The sequence below is a fragment of the Mustela erminea genome, chromosome X (assembly GCF_009829155.1).
Source record: "Mustela erminea isolate mMusErm1 chromosome X, mMusErm1.Pri, whole genome shotgun sequence".
Classification (NCBI taxonomy): Eukaryota; Metazoa; Chordata; class Mammalia; order Carnivora; family Mustelidae; genus Mustela; species Mustela erminea.
This window is the reverse complement of record NC_045635.1, coordinates 10950125-10969226: the sequence shown is the minus strand read 5'-3', so window position 1 is coordinate 10969226 and position 19102 is coordinate 10950125. Positions and strand designations below refer to the sequence as shown.

Genomic DNA, 19102 nt, shown 5'->3' with positions numbered 1-19102 from the left:
ACAGGTTGGGGGGTGGGGAGAGGGAGAAGCAGAATCCCCACTGAGCAGGGAGCCCGACATGGGACTCAGTCCTAGGACCTGGAGATCATGACTTGAGCTGAAGGCAGATGCTTAACCAACTGAGCCACCAGGCACTCCTGGATGGTCTTTTAGGGATTAACAAGTCTACCCCTCCTCCCCCATTTTACGTATTAGGAAACAAATAACCAGAAAGGTTAAGGGACAGGCAGAGCTAGAACCAGTGTCTGTTTCACTGTTGTTTCCCTTATGGAATTTGTTTTCCAGCAAGTTGGAAGGGAACCAGTTGGAGGGGAAAAGGGGAAACCAGGACCTTAGAGAAATTTGTGCACATGTACAGGAATGTTCACAGCAGCCCTGTTTGTAATAGTCCATGCATGCCTGGACATAATCCAGATGTCCATCAGCAGGAGAATGGAAAAGCGAGCTGGTGTGGTCATAATGATATTATGCTACAGAGCAGTGAAAGTCACAGACTACAGCTACTAGTGACAAATGGGATGACTAAAAACCTAGCATATACAGAATGACTTCATTCATAAAAGTTTCCAAAGGAAACCACAAAAACCTAAAAATATTCTTTAGGAGATATAGTAATGGCAAAATTATGAAGACATACAAGAAAGTTACCTTAAAAGGCTAGGGTAAAAGCTCACACCCTGTCCCTGAGCCATTCTCATTGTTGGTAGGGCTGGCGGCACAGGTGTGGGCCAGTCAGGGTCCTATTAGACCCTCTCTGCCCTGGGGCAGGGCATTAGTGTGGGTAGGCAGAAGCCTAGAGTCCCACCAGGTGGGGAGAGGAGCCGACTATTGTGGAGGTATTTGTCACATGAGTTGGAGAAGGTGAAGAATGGGGTACGGAGTGTGATAAGGGTCTAGACCAGGGGTTAACAAACTTTTCCTGTGAGGGGCCAGATAGTAAATATCTCAGGCTTTGCAGCCCACATAGTCTCTGTCACAACTCCGTCACCTAAAATAATGCAAATGAAAGAGTGTGGCTGTGTTCCAATAAAACTTTATTCCCACTGAAAAAAATAAAAGGCTAGGGTAGTGTTGCCTCCATCGAAACAAGAGAATTCCCTGACTGGTCAGCGCCCATGGGCAGCTGACTACATATGGTTACCTGGGTAACTCCCTGGGTAGTTTGTAAACTCTTTTTTTTTTTTTTTTTTGTATTATGCCTTTTCTGTGTGTATGAGAGAGATCACAGTAAAAAAAGACCAAAAAAACAAGGTTTGTTGTCCTGCAGTGCAGTATGCTCCTGTATTTGGTTTGGGATAGGTTTTATTTGCTTGTTTGTCATGAGAAGAAAGCAAGGATTCCTTAACCTACACAGAAAGGTTCTGGAAAGGTAAACAATCTGTTGGCTATGCAAATGGAATTGAGGGTCTAGAAAGAGAAGTTGAGAAGTATTTTTATGCTGTTTAAATGTTTCATCATATGGTTATTTTTATAGTTTTATAACAAAACTTCACAGCATAGAATATTTACGTAGTCTGGTGATTCACCGTTCAGTCCTGGAATGGGGCAGGGGGTATTTTGAGGAGAGTAGGGAAGAGAGAACACAGATTATTTCTGAGGGCGCCTCCACTGTCAGTTTGCCCACAAATTCCTCTCTTCTACTCCCTGCCCCTCCAGGATTCTCCCATTCGGCTCTCCCCCTCTGATATGGACAGATCCCTTCCCTAAGTCATAAATTACTCAGCGACTGAGTGTGAGTAACGGGGAGCCCGCAGAAATAGGTCAACAGGTGAAGTTTTAAAATGCTAGTTAGATACTTTACATGTTTTGGGCAATGAGATAAGATATAATTCAGTCTTCATTTTCATGCTTCTGTTCACCAATAAAAAGAAAAGGAATTTACCTGACTGAAACTGTAATTTGAAAGAAAGGGATTAAGAAACAGGATGTGTTTTGTGTTTTCAATCTAGAAAATTATGTTAGATTAAAAGCTGGACTAATACTTGAACAGTTTCAGATATCCATCTGAAATGAAATCGCTTGTATTAGTTCAGTGACATGACTATATTTTCAGTAGCAAAATACATTTCATGAATGTTTTGTCCTTGGTAGTGAAATCTCTTGATCTGGTGTAATAAAAACAATGGATTGCTCCCTGCCCGGTTGAGAGCCAATCTTTGTTTCCTGTAGTTAAGAGCCCACCTTAATGCTGAGTTTATTAGCACAAAAATAAACTTGTGACAGTTTGGGAGCTATGTGTTATCTTTAAAATTTGCTCTAAATGTTATATGAACAGGATTAAATAGTATCAAAAGTGACCATTTCTACTCATAATGATGTCTGTGCCTTTTGAAGCAATAACTATTTCAACAACAAGAAAAATAGTTTACCTGTGGGGGTAGGAGTGTTGGTAGCCCTTGATTTTTAGTCCTATTGATTAGGCATCCATATTTATATCGATTGATTACTTAATTCAGTGGGGAAATGCATGCTAACATGTTGGCATTCTCCCAGTTGGGTACATAAACTCTATTGCAGTTTCTTGCCGTGTTCGTTTCCTTTATAATTACTTAAAATTTGTGAAGAAAATAGTTTTGCTCTGAGAAGTATTCTCTGCTTTTCTACAGAAAAATGAATTTAATAAGCAAATTTGGAGAAAGTACTTTCTCAATTAATGGTATTGTCAGATTTCATTTGAAATGTCTCTGACAATGGGTTTTCTTTCTACTTTACAGGTTGGTTTCACTTGTATTCAGGAATTGCAGCAGCATCTCTTGCTTAAGGAAAAAATTATTTCAAAATCTTACAAAAGTTTAATAAACCTGGTTCAAGGGAAAGATGATAGTACATCAAGTGCAGAGAAGGTAAAATTAATCACGTGACCATTTTATCATTTTATGAATTAAAAATCTGCAAGCTATTGAAGTGTTGCTTTAATTGGAATATTGGATATATTAGAAAATGCCATTCAATGATCCAAGAAGCAAAGTGGCAGCTATTATAATGCTGGACTTCTATGAGTTGAAAATATTTGATTAATGAGCTAATATTTTACCAATTTGCTAATTATTCTGTAGGCTATTAAAATCTCAGTTATCGGGAACCTTGGGGAACAATTCCTCCTGTTCAAACGATTTTATTAAACTTTTTTATTTGTATGATTTGCATAGAAATTACCCGTAAGTGAATTATGTATTTTCTCACTCCTTAAACAGAATATGCAGAGTATTATTCAGCCTTTCATTAATGAATACATAATTTCATCAGTATTCTAATTGTTCTTTTTGTCTGTTGCAATGTTCATTTCTAAGGGTATTTATTCCTCTGGTTAATGCCCCTAAATTGCTCTGCTTTTTTAGTGTTTATTTCTGCTTTTTATAATTTTACTCTCATTTTCCTTGTGGTTGTCAGGGTAGGAACCTCTTTAAGTACCTTGCATTTGCTTATATCAGTACAGTAATGTAGAAAGTTAGCAAAAGCTCCCTTGACTTCATAAAAAAAATAGTATTTATGCACATTAATTCCATACAGAGAAAGACAGCATAGCAAAGTTACATTTAAATCAAGAAAAGCTAGCATTGAGAGACTTACTCCGGTAAGTTTCTTTCCCTCAAGTCAAGAGCTTAGTGCCTAGCTCTGATTTCCTTCATAGTAGTCTACCCCGTGTGTCTATAATTCAGTCTTAACAATGTGAGGACTTGGGTCCAAAATATGATTCCGTTAATGTAAGAATCATTACAGAAGCACATCATGTTGCTTTTCTGTGTCACAGTTCCAGTCTTTTGGGAAAGCTCATGAAAGTCATTTTTGAAGTCTCATGTCCCTTCACTAACTTACCCCAACTCTTTTGCCAACATTATTATTATTGTTGTTATTAGTTTTATTGAGCAGGAGAGAGAGAGGAAGGGCAAAGGGAGTGGGAGAGAATCTTAAGCAGACTCATGCCTAGTGCATAGCCCAGCATGGGGCTTGATTTCACAGCCCTGAGATCATGACCTAAGCCAAAATCATGAGTTGGATGCTTAACCGACTAAGCCACCCAGACTTCCTGACTTTGCCAATATTAGAAAAGAGGAAGAAATGTTTAGAAGTTACTGCACTGAAACTTCTGTCTGCAAGGCACCATTTGGGGCTGTTTATGTGTTTAATTTTAAGAACAATACTGGCAGGTAGCAAAAATTTCCCCAGGTTTCAGATGAAAGGCCTGCCTCAGGTCACAGTGACCAGCTGAAGCATCAGATTCCTAGGAAGTTGTTTTGTCCACTAGAATGTAAGTGCTCTTATCTTTTCAGTAATTACTGCCCACTTAGAGGAGCAATACAGAGTAGTGGTTAAGATAGAGCATGGGCTCTGGAACCAGTTTGTTTTCGTTCAAATCCCAGCTCTGCCACTTGCTAGCTGTGTGACTTTGGGCAAGGTACTTAGCTTCCTTGTGTCTTGTTTTCCTTATCTGAAAAGTGTAGATAATAATACCAACCCTAGGGTACTAGAGGGGTTTTTTTGTACAGGTTAAGCAAGTTGAAACATGAACGGCATTGAGAACAGTGCCTGACACATACTAAGCATTCAGTAAGTTTTGTGAATTACCATGATTATTACTCCTCCTCCTCCCACCATTTCAATTGTTACTACAAATCCATCCGTGCATGGAAATGAATGAGTATGGCCTGGACTTTAAGGATACAATTTTAGCCATGATTGATCATCAGTCCAAAGAGAACCAGTTTTATTTGTACAAAATTATACAGTTATAGGTTTAGTACAAGTCACTTTAATAATGATTGGATTTTTTTCAGCATGCCTGGGACACAAACTGTCATATTTTTTTCGAAATGGATTCCAAGTTTATGTCTTTCCTGGCTCTGTGTTGAATACCTCATCTTATTTCCAATCAGGCCATGCTTCCTGATCTGAGTAGATAGTTAATTACATATAACTTGTATAGATTTCGTTTTAGTGATTTATATATAATCTGCAATGTAAAATACTATAGAAGGCAGTTTAGTTTAAGATACGTAAGCTATAAGACCTACCTAAAAACTGACTTACGTTATTTTTGTAGTTTTGCCACATGTGGTAGTATTTTTGGTAATCAGTTATTTAACATATTTTTCTATAAGGCACATCTTTTTACTCTTTGTGGTCAAGAAGAAAATCCTGTCTGTACCTTTGATGAAAAGATACCAGACAATTTTCAAGATTCAGAACAGCTAGTAGAGAAGATATGGTATCGTGTAATAGATGACAGCTTAGTTGTTGGAGTGAATACCCCATCTTTGAAGCTGTAAGTATCATGATAACATTATCTTGATGGTCTAGAACAGCACTACCCAACAGAAATACAATATAAGCCGCAGAAGTAATTTTAAATGCTCTAATTAGCCATATTAAAAAAGTAAATAGAAACGGGTGAAATTAATTTTCACAATATTGTATCCCAAACAGTATCATTGCTGAAGAATACACAGTGTTCTATATTAAAAAGCAGATTTTATTCAAATTATTTAGGGGAGTATAGAATGCAGGTTTTACTTTAGATTTATTTGCCTTCTAAACTATTACCAAGATAAACTCTTAAAAAATGAGTACTTTTTTTCTTGTTTAAAAAGAAAAGGGGGGGGCGCCTGGGTGGCTCAGTGGGTTAAGCCGCTGCCTTCGGCTCAGGTCATGATCTCAGGGTCCTGGGATCGAGGCATGCATCGGGCTCTCTGCTCAGCAGGGAGCCTGCTTCCCTCTCTCTCTCTCTGCCTGCCTCTCCATCTACTTGTGATTTCTCTCTGTCAAATAAATAATAAAATCTTAAAAAAAAAAAGGGGGGGAACCTACCTCAAAAATAAAATCCAGCATTATTTTACCGTTCCTTCCTCTTGAGAAAATTATTTTCCTACAGTTCAACATATTTACAGTGTTTCTGCTTTCCTATTTCAAGAAAAGTGCTATTGCAGGATCTTTAAAAATGTGTTTGGTTTATATACTTGATTTTCTGATACAGTTTTAAAATGTTTCCTAGGAAAAGACAGAAATTTTGTTATTGTTTGTGTAACATTTAATCATCTCTTTGATTTTAAAGAATGAGCTTTTAGACTGAACTCAACTCTGGATTTTTTACAGGTCCCTGAATCATGTGGCTTTATCACTGTTATTGGATCAAGCTCATAGCTTCAGCTGTCGGCTTATTAAGTGTCAAAATAGGGTGATCAAGTTGAGTAGGGATTTTTTCCCAGCACCATGCTCACTGCCATGTGAAACAGGATCACATGCAAAAAGGATCAAGTTGACTGTTGACAGTGAGGAGGAAGAGGGAGAGGAAGAGGAAAAGGAAGAGGAAAGCTTTGTTTGTGAACAGTCACCTGAGAAAGAGTGTGTACAGGTCGTTACTGCTGTAACATCTCTTTCACCACTTTTAGTGTTCGGTAGCTTTTGTTGTACTGTGCTGCTACAAATTAGGGAGAGGGAAAACGGTAACTCTTCTGAAGCTCGTTATATTCAGTGTGGCAGACTTTTTTTAAGCCTAGAAGACCTTTCAAGTAGGCAATACCTGCTGATATTTCCAAAGAAGAAACCTATAGGTAATTTTTGTTGGTACTTCTTAATCATCTGTCTAATTGAATTAGAAAATTTTAAGAACTCTTTTTATGTGATAATGGACAGTTCAGTGACAGAGCTTGTGACGTGTTTTCCTTGTAGAACACATGGAAGATCTGTTTGCACTTCTCACAGCGTTTAAAAAAACTTGTTTTCAAATCACATCATCCAACTATTCTCTGACTTCAATGAAGACGTGGCTCCAGGAATACATGAAATGTGAAGATATCAAAGAATTTCCAGAAATTTGCTTTTGCAAGATGCCAGGGAGTTTCTATGGGACACTCTTCCAGTGGAAACAAAAAACACCATTTGAAGGGATTTTAATCATCTATTCCAGGTAATGCATACCAAATTGGAATACATCCAGAGAAGTTAGTGCATATCCGTGTGGTCCAAGAGCCATTTCCACAGTAGAGATCTTCGTCACTGTGGGACACGTCACAGGTCATTGCCCGGTATAGCCTCAGTAGACAGGTGGCCTCATGTGGAAACTAAAGCTGTTTTATCCTGATGTTTGTTTTTGGCTTTTTTTTTTTTTTTGGTTGATTAGGGCCTGGTAGTTCTTTTAAGATGATTTCCACTTACCTTTCCCCTTCAGTGACATTTTAAAGAACCTAATATTAATCTTATTACTCAGAGAAAAAAAATAATCAGGAAGCAAGTGATAAACATTAACTGACTTGGTATAGGATATGTATATTTGATTGCTACAGACTGAATTATGTCAGAGTTCTCATGCAGGCATTATTGGTTCTATTCATCATGAGAGTATTTATAAATGAGTATTAATTACTACAGTAAGTTGTATATAACTGCTACATGCTGTCCCAAGTTTTGTAATATCGTGTTTGGTTTTTTATTCCAGGAATCAAACAGTTTTGTTCCAGTGCCTTCATAATCTCATCAGAGCTCTCCCTATAAACTGTTTCTTCAAAAATCTAAAATTTGGAAGTGTCGATTTCCTAATTAATCACTTGGCGTTAACTTTGGAGAAGGAATTGGTTACCCATCGTTCTCTTTCTTCTGCCTTAGTTAAGGTTGAAAACAACTTGGTGCAAAGTTGTGAAGCAAGCAAAGAAAAGAGTAGTGGTGTGGCGGCTTTATCAGACAGAGAGGAAAACGTCCATCCCTACAGAAAAGAACTACAGAGAGAAAAGAAGCGAACGTTGGGGACAGACCTAAAAGTGAGTGGTGCCCTTTATAGAGAAATGACTTTGAAGTTAGCTGAGGTTCAGCTGAGATCAGACCTTGCTGCACAGAAACTGGCTGGTTTATAATTATAGTCTTAATATGATTATATTTTAAAATATGTTTTCTCTACCAGGACATTTTGGTTCCAAATTTGTTTTCATTTTACATTATATGCCTCCTCTGCAAAAATAAAGATTGAGGCCTGTAGAATTGTAGGTACTGATGCAAGAAATAGCATGCCTCAGTGCAGCAGTTCTCAACTGGGGCCATTTTGCTTTCTTCTTTCCACTCCCCCTACCCAGGGGCATTTGGCGGGATCTGGAGACATTTGTTTTGGGTCGTGAGAAGTAATTGGGGGTGGGGAGGGTGAGGTTGGGGTGCTATTCGCATCTAGTAGTTGGAGACCAGGGATGCTGCTAAATATTCTACTGGGCCCTGGGCAGCTCCCACAGCAAAGAAGGATCCTACCCAAAATGCCAGTAATGCCAAGGTTGAGAAGTCCTGCCTTAGAGTTACCACTTGAGTGAAGGCAGAAGTGATCTAACAATACTTTGGTCTAAATCTTCAAACAACTTAAATAGTCCTTTTATTGTGTCCTGTTTAGTAAAAACCTAGCATATAAAAATTAGCTTCAAACAGATAAACAAGGTTAGAAGGATTCACAAGTTTCTGTAAACACCAAGCTCCTGTGGAAATTGAAATTGCAGAGTGGGTGAGACCGTTAAAATGAAAATCTTTGAACCCCTTGGTAACTTAAATTTTGTTAGAGAGCTTCTCTGAAATTGTGTAAGTCTATAGGAATATGAAAGTTTTAGGGCATTTCTCTGAAAAGCTTATTTCTTTCAAAAAGCTAAGCATACCACATGGGCCGCTATTTGAAAAAAAATGAAAATGCCTTTAAGCCATTTGTAATTTCAACTCTGGGCAAAGCTAAAATATAGAATTCTAACTAAAATAACTTAAAGAATCTGATGCTCCTTAGAGACTGAGAAATTTAAAAATAAGTGGAAATTCACTTAACAGTTAAAAAGTGATTGTTAAGAGGTCCAGTGAAATATTTCAAAGGGGTAAAAATGTAACCTATTCTTTTTTTTGAAAAATAAGAATGCTGGAGTGATAAGAGGATATCAGTAGAGGGGAAGACACAAAAGGATAGGTCCAAGAGGAATGTTTCTGATTATTTTTGCTCTAAAATCCTTAAGTGAGGTGGAAGTTTTGATCTGAGTTGAAGAAACAGATAATTATAGAAAGTGGCATTTCATGCTCACAGCTCTGAAGTGCTGATTCCCGCCATGCCTTCAAAATGCTCATACTTAATGATCTGGTGTTGCAGATGGGGTTTAGGAAATATAGGTTATTATTTTCCTGTCTTGCTTTTTATGATTGTCTTTATAATATGCTACCTCTTGTTTTAGTAGTCCATTATAGATGGAGATAGAACCTTATAGCTCTAGTTCTTTGAAACGTCAATAGAAAAGATTTCAGACTTTCTGGAAATGGTATAATTTCAGGATTAATTATGGAGATCTGGAAGCAGTATGTGTCAGTAGGTACACTGAAACCACCTGTGACATATTCTGAAACAACAACCATGTATAAAATATAGGAACTAAATTGAAAAATGGAGGTTGTCAAAAAGTACACAAAACTTAATTGTAATAGCTTATCTGTAGGAAAGTTAGGATAACACGAAAAAGTATGTTGCTGATTTTTTATCTATAAAAGCAACCAAAAAGTAGTCATCTATATACAGGAAATAACCTCTTTGCAAGTGAGTTTTGTACTCCGGTATATTTTTCCTGTTTACTACCAACAAGAACAGCCAAAGTTTGAGGGAATGTTGCCCTTGCCACTCTCTCGTGATTCAGTAGTGTTTGCATGTACCCGTAGGCGCATTCCTCTGACCACTGTCCTCATCGTGATTCTGAGTTTCCCCTCAAAAACATGCTTCTCCCAAATCCACGCTGAAGTGAAAATGAGTTGTTTTAGAACAAGAGCACATCACAGTTTTCAGACACAAAACTTTCTGTTGTCCCCCTGATCTCTTAACTAAGGAATGCATGCAAGCCAGCTTAGGTATGACGTTATTCTGTTCGGTGAGTAGGTCGAGGGTGGGGGAAGAAATGTAACATTTATTAATTTCAACTATATGCCAGACAGTAGTAAGCTTGAGACACACATACACGCACATGTCCATACCCATACATACGTATGGCTCCACCCGTACAGCAGCCCATAAAGTGTAATTACTAGTATTGTCTCCAGTATGAACAAAATGTTAGACCAAATTAAGGGGGTTCACGCAAGCAAGTTAATGCTATATACCCTTGTTATAAAGATTTTCAAAATGAGCAGATCCTTTTAGAATTCTAAAACTATATAAGTGAATCTTTTATTGTCCTGATAACATCTCTTTATACTATATATACTCAGTTTTCACAGATTTAAAAGAGATCTAATGAACTTACTTCTCTTCCTGCTCTTTCTGATAAAGGCAGAGTCAGCTGTCCAGATTAGGAACCTATGTGATGCTTTCTCTCTTGCCTAAACCTTGGACAGTTCCAAATATTGAGAGGTATCCTTTCTCTTCCTTATATTCAAACTTGCGGAACATTATTTTCCATTCTAAGAATTTGAGAGTGAAAACTATTCCTTAGGTAACCCCATCTGGACAAAGTTAGGCTTCTGCTTCCAGAGCCAGTATGGTGTAACAGAAAGAATGCTGATCCAGAAACTGTATTTAATTGAATCCTTTGGTTCGTTCTGTTTTCCCTTTTTGAGTTGCCTGGATCTGTTACTTGAGTTGCTTTCTGCCTCAGCAAAATAACCCTCTCCTATAAAATCCTGCCATGTTGAATATCTTCACTGTGCCATTGGTCCGGCCCCTTTCTGGGATCTTCTTTCAATAATCCTGTCTTGCCTTTTTATTGAGTAGGGTAACAGGCATTATCAGACAGTGAGTGGTCATAAGGGCAGAAAGTCAGAAACCTACTCTGCCCTCACTGGCCCCATTTTTTGTGCATAATCGAAACCAATGTAATGGTCCTGAGTTCAGCTAGGCAAATTATTTAGCATCTGAGCTTTTTTTTTTTTTAAAGATTTTATTTTTATTTATTTATTTGATAGAGAGAGATCACAAGTAGGCAGAGAGGCAGGCAAAGAGGGAGAGGAGGAAGTAGGCTCTCTGCCAAGCAGAGACTCAATCCCAGGATCCTGAGATCATGACCTGAGCCGAAGGCAGAGGCTTAACCCACTGAGCCACCCAGCGCCCCTAGCATCTTAAGCTTTATCTTTAGTTATCCAAGTCCTCACAGCAGCTGTCACTTACCGCAGAAGTACAAGCGGTGTTATGGGCCGGTAAAACATGCCATTAGTAACCAGCTAGAACATTTAGCACTAGATGTCCAGTCAGTCAGTCAGGAATGGGAAGGAAGTGTAAGGTGCACTGTTGATTGCCTTTTCCACATTGATTTCTTCCTTTTCTTGTACCGGAACTCTCATTTTGTGCAAGAAACTTCTTTCTACAGCTCATGTGACTGGGAAAGTAGACCCTATCCCCAGTTGCAGAGGTTAGTCCTGAAGAGTATAAGCCAGTTAATGTAAGATATTTGCCTGGCAACTGTGACTGCTCTGGGGTGAGCTCAAGACCTAAATTAGGCCTAATTGAACTGAGGGCCTAAAACAATTTGGGTTTTGGAAGAGGAAGCAGCTTTTCAGTCCTGTGGGGAAGTGGGTGGCCCTAATTTAAAAATCACAGGAAATTAGGCTTAGAATTAATCTGATATTACAGCCTGCAAAATTGTTTTATTGTGCTGCTGAATCAAACCTAAATCCCACCCTTTCCTGGGACCACTTATTACTTCAGAAAAAAAAAAAAATCCCCTCTAACAGAAATCAAGGTTTTGGTTAACTGCACTTGAAAACATTTCTCGCTGCTAGACATGGGGAAAAGAATGCCAGAGAACAGAATTGACTGTTGGACCTGTGGACTCCCAGGACAGGAACAGGTTACTGCAGCAACAGGTTGCTTGGGCTTGCTGAAAGAAGAGTGGGAAAGAGCTTCCTATTCCTTTCCTTTCTGGGCAGTGGCTCCCTGGCCTTCCCTTTCGATTTTTTTTTTTTTTTAGTTTAACTCATTTAGGTCTGCACCTGATGGTAGTTTATATCTGAGATAGGCTTTAATTTTTTTTTATTAAATTGATTTATTTATTTTCAGAAAAACAGTATTCACTATTTTTTTCACCACACCCAGTGCTCCATGCAATCCGTGCCCTCTCCAATACCCACCACCTGGTTCCCCCAACCTCCCACCCCCCCGCCCCTTCAAACCCCTCAGATTGTTTTTCAGAGTCCATAGTCTCTCATGGTTCCCCTCCCCTTCCAATTTCCCTCAACTCCCGTCTCCTCTCTAACACCCCTTGTCCTCCATGCGATTTGTTATGCTCCACAAATAAGTGAAACCATATGATAACTGACTCTCTCTGCTTGACTTATTTCACTCAGATAGGCTTTAATTTTTAAAAAATTGTTTATCTTTTCTCTCTTCCTTAGCTGAGCTTCCCTCTGGTATTACACCAGGCCACTTGCTCAATGATGCCTTCCTCAGTGGATTAGAGATTTGTGTCAGATTATTTAACCTTTGTTCATGTTTCCTGTTTTATTTTTTAATCAAATTTTGCTTTTTATTTTTAATTTGTAGAAAAATTTTAATTGAACTGTAGTGGACAAGAAGGTAAGATTATACATGTAAGGACCATATCTAGTGTGTTTATAATCCTAGCTGTATCCTCTCCAGTAGGAAGAGAATAGTCTTCATCAATTTTGACTTTCTAAGAGTCTTTGTGCTAGGAAAAACAGATTTGATATGATGGGACTGTTTTGGAAACAGAGTAGTACTATTATACCAAACAGATGCACAGCATTACTTATTTAGAGCTTGTACCTTTTTCAAAGGTAACAAATAAATGTACTAGAACATGAACAGTTGCCTTTTAACATATGCTAAGGAACAGAAGATAACCCTTTCTAACATCATTCATTTCCAACCTCATAACAACAACAACAAAAATACCATGTGAATTTTTAGTGTAGTTTTTGTAAGCCCAATGAAATGTTTTAAGGTTTAGAATTACTACGTAATTTATTTATGCCAAGTGCAATAATAAAATCCTCTTATCAGTTATCCCAACAGGAAACAAATATGCTCTCACACTCGAAAGATTCTGGTAAATGTGTAAAATCTTTGGGAGTTGGGGCAGGCAGTAGTACCTGAAGGGAGCCAGGACCAAATGTATTCTTGATAATCTGCAAAATTCTCAGAGAAAGTGAACAGGTAGTACATGTGTCGAGCCAGAATAGGGGAGGTGGGGTTTGGTGTGCAGATGGTCTGGTGTTTCCTATAGCTGGTGTCACCTGGAAGGGAAAAGAATTAGCCTGCAACTATAAATAGTAGGAAAAATAATTCTAACTTATATGGCTTATAAAGTCAGTTTGTAATAGAACAGTGCCATGTCCTCTGACAGTTTTATATGAACAAAACACAACTATTGTTAAAAAAAAAGATTTGAAGATCACATTGAAATTATCTCTGAGGAAGAAAAGATTATAAGAAATGCACAATACAACAAAAATATAAATTTGTTCATATAATTGAAATATCAGGGAAAATGTGGTCCATGTTATCTTCAGTCCTGTGATGGACAAGTTCTTAGAGTTAATTGATGGCCCTCGCTGAGTTTTATCTTTTGGCTGCTTCCCTCCAATTATATCTAATACCCGAGTCTCTCTTTCCTAGTTCCTTTCAGTTGTCTTTGTTAGAACCATCGCTCTCCAGAAATATTGCAATTTACCATTGCTCCGTCATATTTGGGGGTTCCTTAAGTGAAAGTGTCAGTTCTTTAAATAACCCTTAAGTAACTTCTTTTTGAGCTATCTCTAGAAGGTCTTAAAATTCTCTGTTTATTGTTGGCAGGGAATCACTGTGGTGGAGAGTGGAATTGCAGGAAAAGTCGTAAGCTTTCTAGCCTAGAAAACTTAGGTCTTTATTCTGTATGACTACTACATCACTTAAGAAGAAAAGGAGTGGAATTCTATTTTCTTTTTTAATTGTTGCCATGCTTTAATCCTTCCAAATGATGTGCCAATTAGAAAACATTTCACCTATTTCAAAATATCAGTGGTGTATGAAGTGGAAGAGGATATAGAGATTTTCATTCAGTCATGTGTTTATTGACATTTTTATTGAATACATTGTCATGCCCAGGTGTATAAGCAGGTGCTGAGTATATAAAGATGAACATGAAACCTTTTTAGGTTTTTTTTTTTTCAAAGATTTTATTTATTTATTTGACAGAGAGAAATCACAAGTAGACAGAGAGGCAGGCAGAGAGAGAGAGAGAGAGAGGGAAGCAGGCTCCCTGCTGAGCAGAGAGCCCGATGCGGGACTCGATCCTGGGACCCTGAGATCATGACCTGAGCCGAAGGCAGTGGCTTAACCCACTGAGCCACCCAGGCACCCCAACCTTTTTAGGTTTTAAAGAGCTTGCAAACTTAATTGGAGGGACAGTGACATAGAGTTGCATGTTACACTGAGATAATTCCTACAAGTATACCCACGGTTTCATGGGAATAGCCCTGTAAGGCAGTGTGCCCTTGAGGGGCACCGTCTGAGAGCAAGAGTTCTTAGTTTAGGGGAGCAGGACTTTTGGGAATCTGATAAAAACTGAAGGTGTTCATGTTGGAGGTAGCTGTGGATTAAAGTGTTGTTGTAACATAACAGAATTTTGCCTGAATCAGGGATCATCTGCTAGACCTGTTCATACCCCATAAAGGAAGGTGCAGAGAGAAACGTATATGTGAAGAAGTTCAAACCAGAGCACTTGGTTCAGTGCAAAGGGGTCTAAAATACTTAAATCATGCAGTTTTGAAATACTTATTGATGAAAAACTGGCCTTATCGGTGAACCCATAAAATCATTATATCCCAAACCGTTTTTTATTTTAATTTTTTAAAAGATTTATTTATTTATTTATTTATTTGAATGAGAGAGCGTGAGTGAGCGCTAGTGGGGCGGGGGGCGGTGAATGGGGGAAAGGAAGAGGAGAGAGAATCTCAAGCAGACTCCCCACTGAGTGCAGAGCCCCAGGTAGGGCTCGATCCCACAACCTGGAGATCATGACCTGAATTGAAATCAAGAGTTGGTTGCTTAACTGACTAAGCCACCCAGGCACCACTCCAAAACCCTTTTAGAAACACAAGGAACAAAACAAGTTTGTTCTGAAAATTAAAATAATATATCCATGTAGGTTAAAGCAAATAGTTTCCTTAAATTGATTATCTGAATGATTTTATCTATTTTATTGCAGTAAACAATAACATTAAATTTATCGTCTTAATCACTTTTAATTGTACAGTTTAGTAGTGTTAAGTATATGCACATTGTTGTGCAACAGATCTCTAGAAGTTTTTGACATTGCAAAACTGAAACTGTGTGCCCATTAAACATTAATTCTCCCTCCTCCTCTCCTCTGCCTTTGCTCCACACTGATAATTCTCAGCAGTTATTATACGTAGGAATCTCCTGAGGACTTCGTAGGAATCTCCTGAGGACTTCGTGGAGCAATTTGCTGATCCTATGCCCCGCCCCAAAGATTCTGATCCAGTTGTTCTAGGTTCTGCCTTGGGCCTTGGCAAAGGTGTAAAAGTCCAGGTGATTGTGATGTAAATCCAGGGTTGAGAGCTACCACTTTACTGGAAGCAGTGAATTAACTTGACCATTTCAGGGGGCGTATCTTCACAGATTTTTCTTTGTCAGTGCATCTTTCTCTTAACAATGTAATATCCCATTGTTTCTCAAGCTTTAATGTACATATAAGTCACCTGGGGATCTTGTTCAACTCTGCATTGGGGTTCAGCAGGTCTAGGGTGGGGCCTGACGCTACAGGTCTAACGAGCACAGAGATGATGTTGATGCTGCTGATTCATGGACGTCACTCGTGGTGGAGGGTGATGATAAGCCACTCTATCTTATTGTCAAAGTCAAGGCTTGTATGTTGGGGAAAATTCAAGTTTTCAAAATACAGTGTTGTTGTTATATGTTCTCACAGTCTGTTGTGTTTTTTTGAATGGTTAAATACAAAGTGATCCCTCTCTGCTGGCATTGTGCTTCCATTGATACAAATTCTGCGCAGAAGTATTGCCTTACCTTATCTGTGTTCCAGCATCTTTGATGATGAAGCGAAAACCAAAGGATACATAAGACTCTTACTTTCTTCTTTGACATTTTCCAATTTAGATTATCTTCCATGCCTGATGTCCATAATCATTGTGGAAGGATATCTTCTCTTTAATTCCTAATAGTGAAAATTACCCTGAACACTGAACAATGGAAAGATGATGATTGTACAGTGCCTAAGGGCACCCCTTATCCATTAGGACTTATAGTGAAAGAATACCCAACTCAAACCAAATTTACCAGTGAAAGAGATGTCCTGGTTATAACTGGTGGGTGGTATGCAGGCTTGAGTTGATTTGGTTTAGCAGGTCAGCAGGATATCAAGGATGTCTCATCTTTATTCTAAGGTTGGCTCCCCACACAGTACAGAAAGGCTGCAAGACTTCCAGAGTATACATCTGCACATCACTCTATCCAGAAAGAACTTACAGAGAGCAAGGAACCTTCTTTTCGAAAGGGAAATCTTGCCTCATGACTTACTGCCCACTTTTCAGTCCCACAGTGGTCTATGGCCATTTGAATACCCTGTGTGGATTGGCTTAGGCCTGGGTTATGAGAAGGAGACATTTCACTATTTACTACTACTTAAACGTTTTTATATAAACATTTGTTAAAGCTTGAATTTGTGTTCCCCAAAAAGATACATTGACGTCCTAACTCCCCTCCCATCCTGATACCATAGAGTGTGACTTTGTTTTCACATCTGCAGTCACATTGCAGACATGATTAGTTAAGTTGAGATGAGATCCTAGTAGGGTGGGTCCCTAATCCAGTATAACTGGTGTCTATAACTTGCAAGATGTGAAGACATAGGAAGAATGCAGTGTGACAACATAGGCAGAGATTGGATTTATGTAACTGCAAGCCAGGGGCTTCCAAGGATTGTCAGTGAACCATCAGAAGCTAAGGACTCCTCTACAGATTTTAGAGGGAGCATGAGCCTGCCTACTACTTGATTACAGACTTCTAACTTCCAGAACTGTGAAACAATATGTTCTGTTGTTCTAAGCCACTCGGTTTGTGACATCTTGTTTTGGCAGCTCTAGGAAACTAATACCAGACTTATTATCCATTACATTTGTTTTAAAATTAAAAAAAAAAATCATGGGTACTTTGGAGGAAGGTGGATGGGTCATTGTGAAGGCCATGAAAAAATAGCAAGATGTTTGTATAGGAGTAAAGGCAGATGGTTGTTGGTGATAAAGATTTGGTCAGTCCGTCCTCCTAAATCTTAATTTTACTAAGTTTTTCCCCTCCATTTTCATTGCTACCCCTCCATTCCATGCTACCATTATTTCTCACCTGGATTATTTCAGCGCTTTCCAGCTTGACTCCAGGGTTTTACTCTTGTTTCCTTCCAATCCTGTTCTCCAAACAGTAAACAATTGTCAAAGTACAAATGTGATCAGAAAAGCCCCTCATCATCTTTCCATTCTTTCAGTGTTCATTCAGTAGCTTCCCATGTTACTTTTAGAATAAACTCAGAATGTCTATGTGGCATGGTAGGAATATGGTGTGTCTAGCCTACCTCATGCACTTAGCTAGGATTCTCCTTCTGTTCCTGTGGACACTAATCACTGACGTCCTATCGTTTCTTCAAACACAGCATTTTGCTTTCTACCTCAAACTGTGCATGTGCTTTTCCTATTACCTGTGCTGCTTTCTCTTCAGTCTTACTCTCCTTCACCTCATGTTCAGTCACCCTGCAGATCTCAGTTCTTAATTTGCTTCTTCATGAACTCTAACTCTCCAAGACCAGGTCAAGTCCCCCTGTAAACAATTTTGTAGTATACTATATTTCTTTCCAGCGACTGTAATTATAATTTAATCACTAAGTAATTATAGGCAGGTACTGTGGTTAACTCCAGTTTGAAATCAGGGCTGTTAGCTCCAAAATGTAAAACCTCATACTCTTAACTTCCTTATGGGCAAAGTCCATTTTCTGTCTCAATCAACTTTATATCCTGTCTAGCATAGTACTATGCATGTAATTGGTACTTAACTAATATTAGTGTAATTTTTTTAAAAAGAAAACATAAATAAATGAAATGTAGTTGTAAGAAATTTAAGTGAAGAGCCAACCAGGAGTGTGTTTGTGTGTGTATGTGGTAGAGGGGAGGATTTCCATGTTCCCATGTTACATTGAGATTCTTCAATCAGTGGTTCTAGACTTTGATCACGTAAGCAGGTGTAATTTTAGAAATGGCAGTGATCAGCATAGATTTGTCAACTTTTTGTTTTGCCAGGTAAGGATATAATGATGACATTCCACTTCAGTGAGGAAAATATGGTCTTAGGAAATCCAAGTAGCCACCTGTGAAAGGGGAGAATGAGCCTATTACCAGGATTAATTTGATACAGATCGAAGTTTTAAGCATAAAGAAAGAAAACAAAAGCAAGTTGTATGAAAAGCAAGGGATGCCTTCCAGGTTAACCTGGAGTGGGAGAAGACTTATCAATGTATTCCACAAAACTCAGAAGCCCTAAAATTTGTTTACATTAAAAGAAAGTCAAAACATCTTTATTTCAAAAAAAAAAAAGTCAAAAGACAGCAGTGGAAAAACATTATTTGTGACATTTCTCAAAGATGAATATTCATAATACAGAGAAAATGTCTTGAAAAATGATAAGAAAAGACATCAATAGAAAAGGGAACAAAGAAACTTTAAAATAAAATTAATAGAAAAGGAAATGCAAATAAACATTTAACAACATGTGCAACTTCACACAGTGGGCAAAACACAAAGTAAAATAGCATTGAAAAAACTGGACTTTCATGTAACAGTGAAATGAAATAGGTTGCCACAGGCCCACTCTCCTGTTAGGCAAAACTGGATACATTACAAAGATCACATTTTAAAGGTTTCAGAAAGCTGTGGAAACAAGGACTGGATAGATTAAAAATACAGGAAAAGGGAAGTTGGTTCAAAGTGACTTGCTATTTCCAGCCTTTTGTTTACCTGTGGATCAGGCTTGGTCTAGGCAAAGGGGTTCTGCTTGGGGACAGAGAAGTCAGCAGTCTTTTAGGAGTTGCATAGTGCTATAGTGATGAATTGAAACATTAAGGAGGGTTAAACGCACATAATTTTGATTATGTGATATTTTCATAGT

At 38.3% G+C, this 19102-nt stretch overlaps 1 protein-coding gene across 2 annotated transcripts in view; it reads left to right on the top strand.

Annotated features, from left to right (window-relative positions):
- FANCB (FA complementation group B) overlaps nucleotides 1-19102 on the top strand; it is a 367435-nt gene that overhangs the window by 16926 nt on the left and 331407 nt on the right. Inside the window, exons 5-9 of one of the 2 annotated variants that reach the window (XM_032331173.1) lie at nucleotides 2715-2843; nucleotides 5100-5263; nucleotides 6091-6548; nucleotides 6667-6904; nucleotides 7433-7751. In XM_032331173.1, the coding sequence (XP_032187064.1) occupies nucleotides 2715-2843; nucleotides 5100-5263; nucleotides 6091-6548; nucleotides 6667-6904; nucleotides 7433-7751 (1308 nt within the window). Of the gene's footprint in view, nucleotides 1-2714; nucleotides 2844-5099; nucleotides 5264-6090; nucleotides 6549-6666; nucleotides 6905-7432; nucleotides 10834-19102 lie in introns of those variants that run through there. The other variant, XM_032331172.1, reaches the window with a different exon arrangement.